At 39.3% G+C, this 16269-nt stretch overlaps 1 protein-coding gene across 1 annotated transcript; it reads left to right on the forward strand.

Annotated features, from left to right (window-relative positions):
- Positions 1-6042: 6042 nt before the first annotated feature.
- On the forward strand, positions 6043-15367 carry LOC123729650 (mechanosensitive cation channel TMEM63B-like). Its single transcript, XM_045705193.2, has 2 exons — positions 6043-6270; positions 15284-15367. Exons 1-2 carry the CDS (start codon positions 6097-6099, stop codon positions 15365-15367), a joined length of 258 nt encoding a protein of 85 aa, XP_045561149.1. The 5' UTR covers positions 6043-6096.
- Positions 15368-16269: the final 902 nt, after the last annotated feature.

Genomic DNA, 16269 nt, shown 5'->3' on the forward strand with positions numbered 1-16269 from the left:
TGGAACTTGTTCAGTTTCTTAGTTGTTGAATCTTGTTATGTTCATACAAATATTTACACATGTTAAGTTTGCTGAAAATAAACGCAGTTGACAGTGAGAGGACGCTTGTTTTTTTGCTGAGTTTAGTTCCAAGATATTTGTATTGCTCAACTGATTCTATTTGCTCTGAGTCAATGTGAATGGACCCGGGATCATCTTTTATAGTTCTGAAGTTTGTCATTTCCTTGTTGTTTGTTTCTTTTTTGCTGAGTTTATGTATGTACACTACTAAGAAACTTTTTGGACCATTTTAAAATAACATCAAATTGATCAGAAATACAGTGTAGACATTGTTAATGATGTAAATGACTATTGTAGCTGGAAACAGCTGGAATGTCTACATAGGCGTACAGAAAGAAGCCTATTATCTGTAACCATCATTCCTGTGTTCCAATGGCATGTTGTGTTAGCTAATCCAAGTTTAGCATTTTAAAAGGCCAATTGTTCATTAGAAAACCCTTTTGCAATTATGTTAGCACAGCTGAAAACAGTTGTTCTGATGATTAAGGAAGCAATAAAACTGGCCTTCTTTAGACTAGTTGAGTATCTGGAGCAGGCTCAAAATGGCCAGAAACAAAGCACTTTCTTCTGATACTAGTCAGTCTCTTCTTGGTCTGAGAAATGAAGGCTATTCCATGCGAGAAATTGCCAAGAAACTGAAGATCTCGTTCAACGCTGTGTACTAGTCCCTTCACAGAACAGCGCAAGCTGGCTCTAACCAGAATAGAAAGAGTGGGAGGCCCCGGTGCATAACTGAGCAAGAGGACAAGTACATTAGTATCTAGTTTGAGAAACAGATAGCTCACAAGTCCTCAACTGGCAGCTTCATTAAATAGTACCCGCAAAACACCAGTCTCAACATCAACAGTGAAGAGGTGACTCTGGGATACTGGCCTTCTAGACAGAGTTGCAAAGAAAACGCCATGGCAAAAGACGGGCAAAAGAACACACACACTGGACAGAGGAGCTCTGCCTAGAAGGCCAGCATCCCGGAGTCCCAGTTTTTATTCATATCACAACATGAAAAAGCAATATGATGTGATTATTAATTAGATCCCCACTGACCATTCGTAACATTCCTATCTTAGCAATATTGTTCCAATTAACTTTTTGGGGATATTTTGGCTGCAAAAGTTTTTGGAGGACAAAGGCATTCCTTTTGTTGGTACTGAAGAGCAGGAGAGGGTTCTCTGCTGCATAAGATTTACGATTGGTGTGAGGTTTCATGAAACCGGCCCAGCCCCCCCCCCCCCCCCACTTGTAGGAGAGAGGGGGGTCTGGCTGTCAGCCATTTGCCAAGCTGATCTGAGGCCTTTGATCATCGACCAGGAGAGACATGACAATACCCTTTTCATAATGAATGAAGCACGTGTAATACATTTAATAATGCCTTCTAATGATAATGTTACCTTTTTTCTGTGACGAGACAGTTGAGATCATTGAAGCCTGTACATGACATTTCGTTTGTCTGGCTCTTCTTGAAATGTCATTGCTCTTTGAAATTGATTGATGGATGTCTTTGTCTGTGTCTGCTTACCATGTCTCAGTCAGATTCTGATTGGCTGTGTAGGTCTCTCGGAGGATTTTTCTTTTATTGGCTGTTTGTTTGAATTGGCACTAGTTTACAAAGCAGGTGAAGACTCACACTGGGTTTGGACTAATATAATAGGGGAAAGAAACACTGTTTCCCAACAGAATTTGAAAAGCTTTGGATGATCATTGAATGTAATTCCAGTGCTCCGTTACTTGATAGAAGCCACTCTTTCTGCAAGTTTAACTACATTGGCCTGTGCCTTGTAATTCCATTACCAAAAACCCACATATCTTAAAGATGTATTTTAGAATTTCTCTCCCTCATGAGGATGGATAATGAAAGTTCACTGAAGTAACAAGTAACGGTAGACCTACCAATTACACTGCCTTCAAAAAGTATTCACACCCCTTGACTTTTTCCACGTTTTGTTGTTACGGCCTGAATAAAAAAAAAATGTATTACATTTTGTTTTTGTGAACCTGGTCAACACAGACTAGCCTGTAATGTCAAAGGGGAATTATGTTTTTAGACACTTTACAAAATCATTTTAAAGCTGAAATGCCATGAGTCAATAAGTATTCAACCCTTTTGTTATGGCAAGCCTAAATAAGATCAGGAGTAAATATTTGCTTAACAAGTCACAAGTTATTTAATTGTTTTATTTCACCTTTATTTAACCAGGTAGGCTAGTTGAGAACAAGTTCTCATTTACAACTGCGACCTGGCCAAGATAAAGCAAAGCAGTGCGACATTAACAACAACACAGAGTTACACATGGAATAAACAAGCGTACAGTCAATAACACAATAGGAAAAAATATATAAAGTGTATATACAGTGTGCGCAAATGGCATGAGGAGGTAAAGGCAATAAATAGGCCATAGTAGCGAAGTAATTACAATTTAGCAAATTAACACTGGAGTGATAGATGAGCAGATGGTGATGTGCAAGTAGAAATACTGGTGCGCAAAATAGAGGTCGACCGATTTTATGATTTTTCAACGCCGATACCGATTTATTGGAGGACCAAAAACAGCTGATACTGATTAATCAGCCATTTTTTATTTTGTTTCATTTTTTTTCTTCATTTTTTAAATTAAAAAAATATATATATATTTATTTTTTATTTTAATTTGTATTTTATTTTTTAAATTTGTATATATATATTTTTTTTTAAAATGTTTTTGTGTTTTTGTATTTTTTGTAATAATGACAATTACAACAATACTGAATGAACACTTATTTTAACTTAATACCTAAATACTATCAATTTAGCCTCAAATAAATAATGAAACATGTTCAATTTGGTTTAAATAATGCAAAAACAAAGTGTTGGAGAAGAAAGTAAAAGTGCAATAGGTGCCATGTAAAAAAGCTAACGTTTAAGTTCCTTGCTCAGAACATGAGAACATATGAAAGCTGGTGGTTCCTTTTAACATGAGTCTTCAATATTCCCAGGTAAGAAGTTTTAGGTTGTAGTTATTATAGGAATTATAGAACTATTTCTCTCTATACGATTTGTATTTCATATACCTTTGACTATTGGATGTTCTTATAGGCACTTTAGTATTGCCAGTGTAACAGTATAGCTTCCGTCCCTCTCCTCGCTCCTACCTGGGCTCAAACCAGGAACACATCAACAACAGCCACCCTCGAAGCAGCGTTACCCATGCAGAGCAAGGGGAACAACTACACCAAGTCTGAGCGAGTGATGTTTGAAACGCTATTGGCGCGGACTCGGCTAACCAGCTAGCCATTTCACATCGGTTACACCAGCCTAATCTCGGGAGTTGATAGGCTTGAAGTCATAAACAATGCGAAAGTGCTGTTTGAATGAATGCTTATAAGCCTGCTGGTGTCTACCACCGCTCAGTCAGACTGCTCTATCAAATATCAAATCATAGACTTAATTATAATATAATAAACACACACAAATACGAGCCTTAGGTCATTAATATGGTCGAATCCGGAAACTTTCATCTTGAAAACAGTGAAAATACAGTTTTTTCAGTGAAATACGGAACCGTTCCGTATTTTATCTAACGGGTGGCATCCCTAAGTCTAAATATTCCTGTTACATTGCACAACCTTCAATGTTATGTCATAATTACGTAAAATTCTGGCAAATTAGTTTGCAACGAGCCAGGCGGCACAAACTGTTGCATATACCCTGACTCTGCGTGCAATGAACGCAAGAGAACTGACACAATTTCACCTGGTTAATATTGCCTGCTAACCTGGATTTCTTTTAGCTAAATATGCAGGTTTAAAAATATATACTTCTGTGTATTGATTTTAAGAAAGTCATTGATGTTTATGGTTAGGTACAGTCGTGCAACGATTGTGCTTTTTTCGCAAATGCGCTTTTCTTAAATCATCCCCCGTTTGGCGAAGTTGGCTGTCTTTGTTAGGAAGAAATAGTATTCACACAGTTCGCAACGAGCCAGGTGGCCCAAACTGCTGCATATACCCTGACTCTGTTGCAGAGGTCACACATTTTCCCTAGTTAACAGAAATTAGTGTTAGCAGGCAATATTAACTAAATATGCAGGTTTAAAAATATATACTTGTGTATTGATTTTAAGAAAGACATTGATGTTTATGGTTAGGTACACGTTGGAGCAACGACAGTCCTTTTTTGCGAATGCGCACCGCATCGATTATATGCAACGCAGGACAGGCTAGATAAACTAGTACTATCATCAACCATGTGTAGTTAACTAGTGATTATGATTGATTGATTTAGTTTTTTATAAAATAAGTTTAATGCTAGCTAGCAACTTACCAGGGCTTCTTACGGCATTCTTTTTAAGTGGGAGAGCTTGCACAATTGGTGGCTGACTAAATACTTTTTTGCCCCACTGTACCTGCTGTTGTGTGTGCTACGGGTGGGTGTTGTTATCGTCACCAGTGAGCTTAGAAGGCGGAGCTTTACCTAGCATAGACTTATAGATGACCTGGAGCCAGTGGGTCTGGCGACTAATATGTAGCGAGGGCCAGCCGACTAGAGCATATAGGTCGCAGTGGTGGGTGGTATAAGGGGCTTTGGTGACAAAACAGATGGCACTGTGATAGACTGCATCCAGTTTGCTGAGTGGAGTATTGGAAGCTATTTTGTACATGACTTCGCCGAAGTCGAGGATTGGTAGGATAGTCAGTTTTATGAGGATATGTTTGGCGGCGTGAGTGAAGGAGGGTTTGTTGCGGAATAGGAAGCCGATTTAATTTTGGATTGGAGATGTTTAATATGAGTCTGAAAGGAGAGTTTACACTCTAGCCAGACACCTAGGTATTTGCACTTTGTGTGCAGTAATAGTGTTTTAATGATTTTTATTTTATTTTTATGACTACCTCATCCATGTACCCCACCAGTGTTTCCCCTGCATTCATTTATATGTGGCTACGTGCCACGGCAAAATCATTGCCGCAACGTCGGAGAAATATCTGCGGAGGTGCGTTTTTGAAGATGGTAAAACAGTCCACATTTTAATTTGGCTCTGCAAACAAAACAAGTAATTAATAGAAAAGCCAGACTACCCCATAGTAGAATAGTTTATCCATTTACCTAGTTGGCTTGTTTTGTGTTCAATGCAAGGGAAATATTCCTCTCGAAGCGCATTCAATTATGAGCGTAATAGTGGGAAAACAGCCGTTTTAATGGCCTTCGTTAAAAGCTTTCCATTCCTACTTTATTTATTTCTCAACTCCTAAATATGCGCAAACTGCACCATTTGTAAACTTTGAGTTTTTAGTAGCGGCATGGTTAAGCATGTTACCGCTCTGAAATTCGCCATGAGTGCATCGGGGTGAGTGGAGCTAAATATAACACGGGTCAATTGTAGAGAAATATGATGTAATACACAACCCTACCTCATAACTTTTTTGGAGTGACTATAATTGTGACGAGACGGTTACATTTTTAGTTGAGCAAGAGTAGTGGCAATTCTCCCTAGGCGTTGCCACCAAGTGTTAATGGGCAAAAAGGGGGCATGTATGTTGACGTAATTGTAATCCAAACCCAACCCTCATGTAAGTCGTGATGAACTCTCAAAACCTTTTGGACAAAACGTACTTTATGACCAAAATTATTCTATTTACACTTTGTAGTACATTTTGGCACTAAAATATAGTATATCATATCAATACCACAATGGCCACATAGAGTTGTATGGTTTAACTTTGCAATCAACTGTTTTTGTATGGCATACTTGTAAAGTGAAAATTCTGTTACTGTGAAGTGCCCTTAACAAGCTTATTCTGCTTTGTGAAATGGTCCTTAGCGGCACAGCAGTTGCTCTATTTATTGAATTGTGTTCACAACATGTTCTAGTTTTAGAAACAGTAATTTACCAAGATCTGAGGTTTCAGATATTTTCAGATTTCTATATATGGTTTATCTAGATATCTGAAATAAGTGTTTTCACCCTCCTTTTCCCTCCTTCCTTCCACGATAGGTTCACCGGAAGATGCGGCTGTGAGCTTGCTCAGAGTGCTGATCCTGTGGGTCTTCACTTGATCGTGACCATGGGGATATGGCCGGGTGGTGTCCGGCCCTGCATTGCAGGCCAGGAGAACTGCGCTGCCAACAATGAGTCCAAGGACTACTGTTACTCAGCCCGTATCCGCAGCACCGTGCTTCAGGGCCTACCCTTTGGAGGCGTCCCCACAGTCCTTGCGCTGGACTTTATGTGCTTCCTGGTGAGTCTGCCTAGAGATCAATCTTGCCTGAATTTCATATAGTTCCTAGCCCCATTCCAGTGCTGCAGGATTTTTTGCTCTACCCCGTAGTTAATTTCTTGACTTATGTCACTGATTCATTGGCCAGAGATTCTACTTACCTGGGATCCCAGGTCTGTGTACAGCAATACTTCTAACCTGAAGATCCAGATTTGAGAAAAGGTGTCCTAGTGACTTTATGCTAACCTACAACGATCACATAGGTATACAGTATATCTATGTGTATATATCTCTGTGTGTGTGTGCGTGTGCGTGTATACAGTGCCTTCTGAAAGTATTCAGACCCCTTGACTTTTCCATGTTTTGTTACATTATGGCCTTACTCTAAAAATGATTAAAACATTTTCCTCAGCAGTCTACACACAATACCCCATAATGACAAAGTGAAAACAGGTTTTTAGAATGCTTTGCAAATTTATATATATAAAAAAATATATATCTTATTTACATAAGTATTCAGACCCTTTGCTATGAGACTCAAATTGACAAATTGAGCTCCGGTGCATCCTGTTTCCATTGATCATCCTTGAGATGTTTCTACAACTTGGAGTCCATCTGTGGTAAATTCAATTGGAGAGGCACACACCTGTCTATATAAGGTCCCCACAGTTGACAGTGCATGTCAGAGCAAAAACCAAGCCATGAGGTTGAACGAATTGTCCTTAGAGCTCTGAGACAGGATTGTGTCGGGGCACAGATCTGGGGAAGGGTACCAAAAAGAATCTGCAATATTGAAGGCTCCCAAGAACACAGTGGCCTCCATCATCATTCTTAAATGGAAGAAGTATTGAACCACCAAGACTCTTCCTAGAGCTGGCCGCCCAGTCATACTGAGCATTCGTAGGAGAAGGGCCTTGGTCAGGGAGGTGACCAAGAACCCGATGGTCACTCTGACAGAGCTCTGAAGTTCCTCTGTGGAGATGGGAGAATCTTCCAGAAGGACAACCATCTCTGCAGCACTCCACCAATCAGGTCTTTATGGTAGAGTGGCCAGATGGAAGCCACTCCTCAGGAAAAGGCACATGACAGCCCGCTTGGAGTTTGACAAAAGGCACCTAAAGACTCTCAGGTCATGAGAAACAATATTCTCTGGTCTGATGAAACCAAGATTGAACTCTTTGGCCTGAATGCCAAGCGTCCCTCCTGGAGGAAACCTGGCACCATCCCTACAGTGAAGCATGGTGGTGGCAGCGTCATGCTGTGGTCATGTTTTTCAGCGGCAGGGACTGGAAGACTAGTCTGGATCGAGGCAAAGATGAACGGAGCAACATACAGAAAGATCCTTGATGAAAACCTGCTCTAGAGCGCCCAGGACCTCAGACTCGGGTAAAGGTTTTCCTTTCAACAGGACAATGACCCAAATCACACAGCCAAGACAATGCAGGAGTGGCTTTGGGACAAGTCTCAATGTCCCAACTTGAACCTGATCGAACATCTCTGGGGAGACCTGCAAATGGCTGTGCAGCAGCGCTCCACATCCAACCTGACAGAGCTTGAGAGGATCTGCAGAGAAGAATGGGAGAACTCCCTAAATACAGGTGTGCCAAGCTTGTAGCTACCAAAGAAGATTAATCACTGCCAAATGTGCTTCAACAAAGTACTGAGTAAAGGGTCTGAATAGTTATGTAAATGTAATATTTCAGTTATTTTTAGGTTAGCAAACATGAAAAAAAACAGTTTTTGCTTTGTCAATATACTGTATTTATTAATTTTTGAATTGACTGGAAGTTAACACTGCTTGAGACACCTTGTCGTTTTGGAGACCTTGTCTCCAGCAATGTTAACTTTTTTTTTTCTGTCTCCAAAATGTCAAGGTGTCTCAAGCAGTGTTGACTTACAGTCAATTCAAAAGCAAATATAACTTCCACTTAAAAAATATAACATACATTTTACATTCCAATTCAATAATTTTATAAGTATCTCATGCCACTGACTGAATCAAATGGAATGACCCCAACCCTGATTAGTGTACTATTCACTTTATGTAGCCAGGCAACAAGGGTGCGGTCATATTTGTTGCGATTGTCTTTCAACATCCTGCGCATTAAAACACAGGGAGATTTCTTTAAATATTCTATATATTTGTCAAAGCAACGTGCACAGAATTTGAAAGATATGGTTATCTGCTGAGGAAAACAAAAACCAAAAATCTAATGTACACTACAGTTCAAAAGTAGAAATGGGCTTTTCTTTCAAAAACAAGGACATTTTTTTGGTCCTTTAAAATCACATCACATCAGAAATACAGTGTAGACATTTTAAGTGTTGTAAATGATTACTGTAGCTGGAAACAGCTGACTTCTTTTTTTTATTTTTTTTATGGAATATCTACATAGGTGTAAAGAGGCCCGTTATCAGCAACCATCACTACTGTGTTCCAATGGCATGTTGTTAGCTAATCCAAGTTTATGATTTTAAAAGGCTAATTGATCATTAGAAAACCCTTTTGCAATTATGTTAGCACAGTTGAAAACGGTTGTTCTGATTGAAGAAGCAATACACCTGGCCTTCTTTAGACTAGTAGAGTATCTGGAGCATCAGCATTTGTGGGTTCGATTACAGGCTCAAAATGGCCAGAAACAAAGACTTTTCTTCTGAAACTCATTAGTCTCTTCTTGTTCTGAGAAATGAAGGCTATTCCATGCGAGAAATTGCCAAGAAACTGAAGATCTCGTACAACGCTGTGTACTACTCCCTTCACAGAACAGCGCAAACTGGCTCTAACCAGAATAGAAAGAGTGGGAGGCCCCGGTGCACAACTGAGCAAGAGGACAAGTACATTAGTGTCTAGTTTGAGAGACAGATGCCTCACAAGCCATATCTCAGACTGGCCAATGAAAAAAAAAAAAGATTAAGATGGGCAAAAGAACACAGACACTGGACAGAGGAAGATTGGGGAAAAAGGTGATGTGGACAGACAAATTTAAGTTTGAGGTGTTCAGATCACAAAGATGAACATTCGTGAGACGCATAAGAAATGAAAAGATGTTTGACGCCATCTGTCAAGCATGGTGGAGACAATGTGATGGTCTGTGGGTGCTTTGGTGGTGGTAAAGTGGGAGATTTGTACAGGGCAAAGGGATCTTGAAGAAGGAAGGCTATCGCTACATTTTGCAACGCCATGCCATACCTTGTGGATGGCGTTTAATTGGAGCCAATTTCCTCCTACAACAGGGCAATGATCCAAAGCACAGCTCCAAACTATGCAAGAATTATTTAGGGAAGAAGCAGTCAGCTGGGATTGTGTCTATAATGGAGTGGCCAGCACAGTCACCGGATCTCAACACAATTGAGCTGTTGTGGGAGCAGCTTGACCGTATGGTATATAAGAAATGCCCATCAAGCCAATCCAATTTGTGGGAGGTGCTTCAGGAAGCATGGGGTGAAATCTCTTCAGATTACCTCAACAAATTGACAACTAAAATGCCAAAGGTCTGCAGGGCTGTAATTGCTGCAAATGGAGGATTCTTTGTTGAAAGCAAAGTTTGAAGGACACTTATTTCTATTCAAAATCATTATTTATAACCTTGTCAACGTCTTGACTCTATTTCCTATTCATTTTGCAACTCATTTCATGTATGTTTTCATGGAAAACAAGGACATTTCTAAGTGACCCCAAATTTTTGAACGGTAATGTATGTAGTCACATAAGCACTCGGAAGCCGACGTTGGAATTCCCATAGACTTAACATGGTGGGTTAGCTAGTTAGCTTCGTGCCACAACAGATTGCAAATATCCTAATGTTAAAAACATATAAACATTTCGTTGTTTGTCTTTTGTCATTGTCCAACAACATTGCCCTTTCAATTATGGTTATTTGATTGAAAAGGGATAAAGCCTGTATGGATGATGACTGTTAGATAGCGAGGTAGTTAGCTAGCTTATTAGACTATGTTAAGAGTATGGGAATGCTAACATGCAAATGTCGGCTTTTGAGGGCTTATACTATATGAAAACACAGGTCATTTAAAAAGAAATTCTCACCAGATAATTAACATATCTTTCAAACTCTGTACATGTAATAGTTTCATATTTAATGACTTCTCCTCCCTGGGTTTGCTTGTGTGTTAATGCGCAGGAAGTTGAAAGACAAATTAGTTTGAAATGGCTCCGGTCAATTGGGTGGGCCAACATAAGGTGAATAGGGCTAGGCTATTCAAATACGGACCAGTAAGTCCGTCAGTAGTGTTCGTTTTCTTTTCTCCAGGGATGTTAATTGATTGTCATTGATTGATCTGAGTCCATTCAACCTTGTCATTTTAGGTCTGAATCAGTCCCCGATTACAGGGGAGGAAGGGTATGGTTTGACAAATCTTATTACATTTATTTAGAAACTTTACCCCCACCAACTATAGATTTCAAATTGGACAAGTCAGTCAGCGAGTTCAATAGTGTCAATTGTTTACCAGTGCAAAAGGTTTGGCTGTAGTACTGGTGTGGAACAGGATACTCCTGTTCATGATGGTAAAATCCATAGTGCTTTGTGACCACGGTAACAATGGATTGACCTACAGTTGAAGTTGGAAGTTTACATACACTTAGGTTGGAGTCATTAAAACTCGTTTTTCAACCACTACACAAATTTCTTGTTAACAAACTATAGTTTTGACAAGTCGGTTAGGACATCTACTGTGTGCATGTCACAAGTAAGTTTTTCAACAATTGTTTACAGACAGATTATTTCACTTATAATTCACTGTATCACAATTCCAGTGGGTCAGAAGTTTACATACACTAAGTTGACTGTGCCTTTAAACAGCTTGGAAAATTCCAGAAAATGAGGTCATGGCTTTAGAAGCTTCTGTTAGGCTAATTGACATCATTTGAGTCAATTGGAGGTGTACCTGTGGATGTATTTCAAGGCCTACCTTCAAAGTCAGTGCCTCTGCTTGACATCATGGGAAAATCAAAAGAAATCAGCCAAAAAGTGTAGACCTCCACAAGTCTGGTTCATCCTTGGGAGCAATTTCCAAATGCCTGAAGGTACCACGTTCATCTGTACAAACAATAGTACGCAAGTATGAACACCATGGGACCACGCAGCCGTCATACCGCTCAGGAAGGAGACGCGTTCTGTCTCCTAGAGATGAACGTACTTTGGTGCGAAAAGTGCAAATCAATCCCAGAACAACAGCAAAGGACCTTGTGAAGATGCTGGAGGAAACGGGTACAAAAGTATCTATATCCACAGTAAAACGAGTCCTGTGTCGACATAACCTGAACGGCCGCTCAGCAAGGAGGAAGCCACTGCTCCAAAACCGCCATAAAATAGCCAGACTACAGTTTGCAACTGCACATGGGGACAAAGATCGTACGTTTTGGAGAAATGTCCTCTGGTCTGATGAAACAAAAATAGACCTGTACGGCCATAATGACCATCGTTATGTTTGGATGGAAAAGGGAGGGGGGGGGGGGGGTTGCAAGCCGAAGAACACCGTCTCAACCGTTAAGCACAGGGGTGGCAGCATCATGTTGTGTGGGTGCTTTGCTGCAGGAGGGACTGGTGCACTTCACAAAATAGATGGCATCATGAGGGAGGAAAATTATGTGGATATATTGAAGCAACATTTCAAGACATCAGTCAGGAAGTTAAAGCTTGGTCGCAAATGGGTTCTCCAAATGGACAATGACCCCAAGTATACTTCCAAAATGGCTTAAGGACAACAAAGTTAAGGTACTGGAGTGGCCATCACAAAGCCCTGACCTCAATCCTATAGAAGATTTGTGGGTAGAACTGAAAATGTGTGTGCGAGCAAGGAGGCCTACAAACCTGACTCAGTTACACCAGCTCTGTCAGGAGGAATGGGCCAAAATTCACCCAATTATTGTTGGAAGGCTACCCAAAACATTTGACCCAAGTTAACCTCTCTAGGGGAGGTGGGACGAAATCGTCCCACACTATTCAACAGCCAGTGAAAAATCAGAGCGCCAAATTTAAAACCACAAAATGTCATAATTCTAAGTTCTCAAACAGGACACATAGACACAAATAATCACACAGCCATTTTCCAAGCAAGCATATATGTCACATAAACCAAAACCACAGCTAAATGCAGCACTAACCTTTGATCTTCATCAGATGACACTCCTAGGACATTATGTTACACAATATATGCATCAAGTTCATATTTATATCAAAAAACAGTTTTTTACATTAGCATGTGATGTTCAGAAGTAGCATACCCACTGAAAACTTCCGGTGAATTTACTAAATTACTCATGATAAACGTTGACAAAATACATAACAATTATTTTAAGAATTATAGATACAGAACTCCTTTATGCAATCGCTATGTCCGGTTTTAAAATAGCTTTTCGGCGAAAGCACATTTTGCAATATTCTGAGTACATAGCTCGGCCATCACGGCTAGCTATTTTGACATCCGCCAACTTCGGGGTCACCTAAACTCAGATTTCAAATTGGACAAGTCAGTCAGCGAGTTCAATAGTGCCATAATACTAATTGTGTATGTAAACATCTGACCCACTGGGAATGTGATGAAAGAAATAATAGCTGAAGTAAATCATTCTCTCTACTATTATTCTGACATTTCACATTCTTAAAATAAAGTGGTGATCCTAACTGACCTAAAACAGGGATTTTTTTTTACGAGGATTAAATGTCAGGAATCGTAAAACTGAGTTTTAAATGTTTTTGGATATGATGTATGTAAACTTCCGACTTCAACTGTACATAGTGGCTGACTGTCTAGCAGTGGCGTTATTCAAATGAAGCTGTACTGGGTCATTGGGGGTCACCTCACCTCCTGTTGTCTTTTAATGTATGCTTGCCAATTTAATTTAAGTCCATGAGATAAAAGTAAGAAAGTTATTACCTAATCTGCAAAGTAAATTAACAAAGTAATTCATCAATGCTTATTATCTCAGGTGTGTGAGTAAGGGACCTGTCTCAGTGCATGAATGAACATGTCTACATTCACATGGCCACATGCTCATCTCCTCAAATGCTTAAATTTATTGTAACATTTTACTGGGCAGCCAAGGTCACAAAGTGATGGGTTATGGCTGTGCCTTGTACAGTTATTCATAATGCTTACCATCTATTGTCCAGAATGCGTTTTCATTCAAAATGACAGGGTCTGGTGACCGAAATAAGTGTTCCAAATACATTTCGTAATGTGTGCCTGTGCCCTCAAAGATCCCTGTCTCTCAAGGATTTTGTTTCTCAGGACAATGTCACGTTGATGCTCATAAAGTAGCATATAGCAGGTCCCCTTCCCAAAACAGGTTTCTAACCTCAAGGGTCTGTCTATTCCTGGTTAAATAAAGGTTAAATAAAATATACTAACATGGACATGATATCATAACACGATGAACAGATGAAAAGGCTAGATAGTTTAGTCAATTTATTTCATGTTATTACTCACGTATTTGTCAGCGTAAGGAAAGTGTGAAATAAATATGCAAAACTGAATCATTTTTGGAATCTGCAAACTGAGTGATGTGAGTGCTGGCCTTTTTATACTTTGACATTTTTTTATTATCCTTTAGAATTATGCACCAATGTTGCTTTTTATTGTCATCCTCTAATCGTACTACATTTACCTCATAATATGAAGTGGGGTCTGAAATGATTGACACCCTTGAGAAAGATGAGCAATAATGACTGTATAAATTACATCATTCAAATACTGAGCTATATTGTATGCAAAAAAGGGTAAATGATATTATTTTATACAATTGCTCAGAGAAAGATTTTGTTTAATATTTTTTTTCTCAAGAAGGTAGGGGTCAAATTGATTGACACTCCTAAATATTCTTAAGTCTCGGACCAAAAGGCTCCTTAACAGCTTCTACCCCCAAGCCATAAGAATGCGGAACAAATAATCAAATGGCCACTATTTACATTGACACCCCCCCCCCCTTTGTTTTTACACTGCTGCTACACCCTATTTATTATCTATGCATAGTCACTTCACCCCTACCTACATGTACAAAATAACTCTACTAACCTGTACCCCCGCACATTGACTCGGTATATAGCCTCGTTATTTTTGTGGTACTTTTTATTTTTTCTTATTTTCTTAACTCTTTCTTGAACTGCATTGTTGGTTAAGGGCTTGTAAGTAAGCATTTCACGGTAAGGTCTACATCTGTTGTATTCGGAGCATGTGACAAATAAAATGTGATTTTAAATAAAGTAGTCAAGTTTTTTGTTTTGGTTGTGTTTCAGATTATTTTGTGCTCAGTAGAAATGAATGGTAAGTCATTTTGGAGTCACTTTTATTGTACGTAAGAATAGAATATGTTTCTGAACACTTCTACATGAATGTGAGTAAGAAAGTTCGAGGGTCAAAGATCATACCCCCAAGACATGCTAACCTCCCCTGTTTTTGGTAATGGTGAGAGGTTAGCATGTCTTGGGGGTATGATCTTTGACCTACAAACTTTCTTACTCACATTCACGCAGAAGTGTTTAGAATCACATTATTCTATTATTATTTACAATGACTCCAAAATGACCACAATAGATAATTTACCATTTAATTTATAATGGGCACAATATAATCTGAAATGCAGCAAAAAACGAACTGCAAAGGCATCCAAGAGGTTTTGTAGTCAGAAGCTTGACCTAGTCATTGCATACTAGGAATATGGGACCAAATACTAAACTTTTGACTACTTTATTTATAAGAATCTTTAGGGAAGTCAATAATTTTGAACCCTACTTAATTTAAAAAAAAATCTTTCAAATTTTTTGTAATGTACAATATTGCTTTGTATTTGTACATTTTTTCCCGTCATTATTGTTAATCTTTATCAAGGGTGTCCATCATTTTGGAGCCCAGTAAGTGCTTACTGGTCTTACTACATTTTTTTTTAGAACAGCAGTGACATTGCTATAAAATCCATTTCAACATTTGAGTGATACACAGATGTTCTTGCGGCTTCACCTGAAAAACACCAATGAAGATGAAAATCATATAGCATTACTTTCCTCTGTGCTTTCAGGTGCTTCTATTTGTCTTCTCAATATTGCGGAAAGTGGCCTGGGATTATGGACGCTTGGCATTGGTGACAGACGCTGACAGGTAGGCCTAACAAATGACTCTGAGGTGTTATATCACAATCGCGTGAGCACACACACACTGCCCTGGTGTAGTCCGACTGATCATTGGCTCTTGTCTGTTCAATTGTGAGAATTACTTGCCTATTATGACTGTGTGCCTTTAGTAACCCCATCACCATTCCTTCCTACCTCTTCCTTCAGGATCATTGGTTTGCAAGTCATTCAGGGAGACTTGTTTCACTGTCACTTATATACTACTAATTTCTGGAGCAACAGTCTTCTTTAGGGAATCTTCTTTTCACCAGTTTATAACCATAACCCCATGGGATACTTATTTATCAATTATGATTAATCTTTGGTTTGGGTATGTTGGTAATAAATATGGAAAGAATTTATAACTAGTTAGCATACTTTTGTATCAAATCCATCACCTTGAATGTACATGATCTGATGCAGTGCAATTACGAGGAGAAATAACAAGTTCACTAATAATATTAATGTACAAATGGCTATATGTCTACTGATTCACTGAAGTCATAAACTTACTGTAAAGTACCCCCACTTTCCCGCTATAACTCATGACACTGAAACCTTTTTTAACTGTACTGCTCAACTGGCTCCCTGTTGGCAAGCTTATTTTAAGGCTGTAATTTTGACATTAAATACCTACAAAAGACAGTCAATGGAGCATCTTACCAAGCACCCTCTATTCTGGAGCGCTTGTTAGTCAGCTGCCTTCTGCGAGCGTCTCACTGGTGGCCTTTACACTGATGGACTAGGGGGACCAACATGGTGATGTGTGATTCCTCTGAAAACTGGGCCTTGTCATGGTCCCTCTGCTCATATGGACCTCATTATTTCTCCATCAGGCATTTCCCCATACAGAGACATACATGCACATACAGTTAGTTGGAAGTTTACATACACC

This window comes from Salmo salar, chromosome 02 (assembly GCF_965601325.2).
Source record: "Salmo salar chromosome 02, fSalSal1, whole genome shotgun sequence".
NCBI classification, from domain to species: Eukaryota; Metazoa; Chordata; class Actinopteri; order Salmoniformes; family Salmonidae; genus Salmo; species Salmo salar.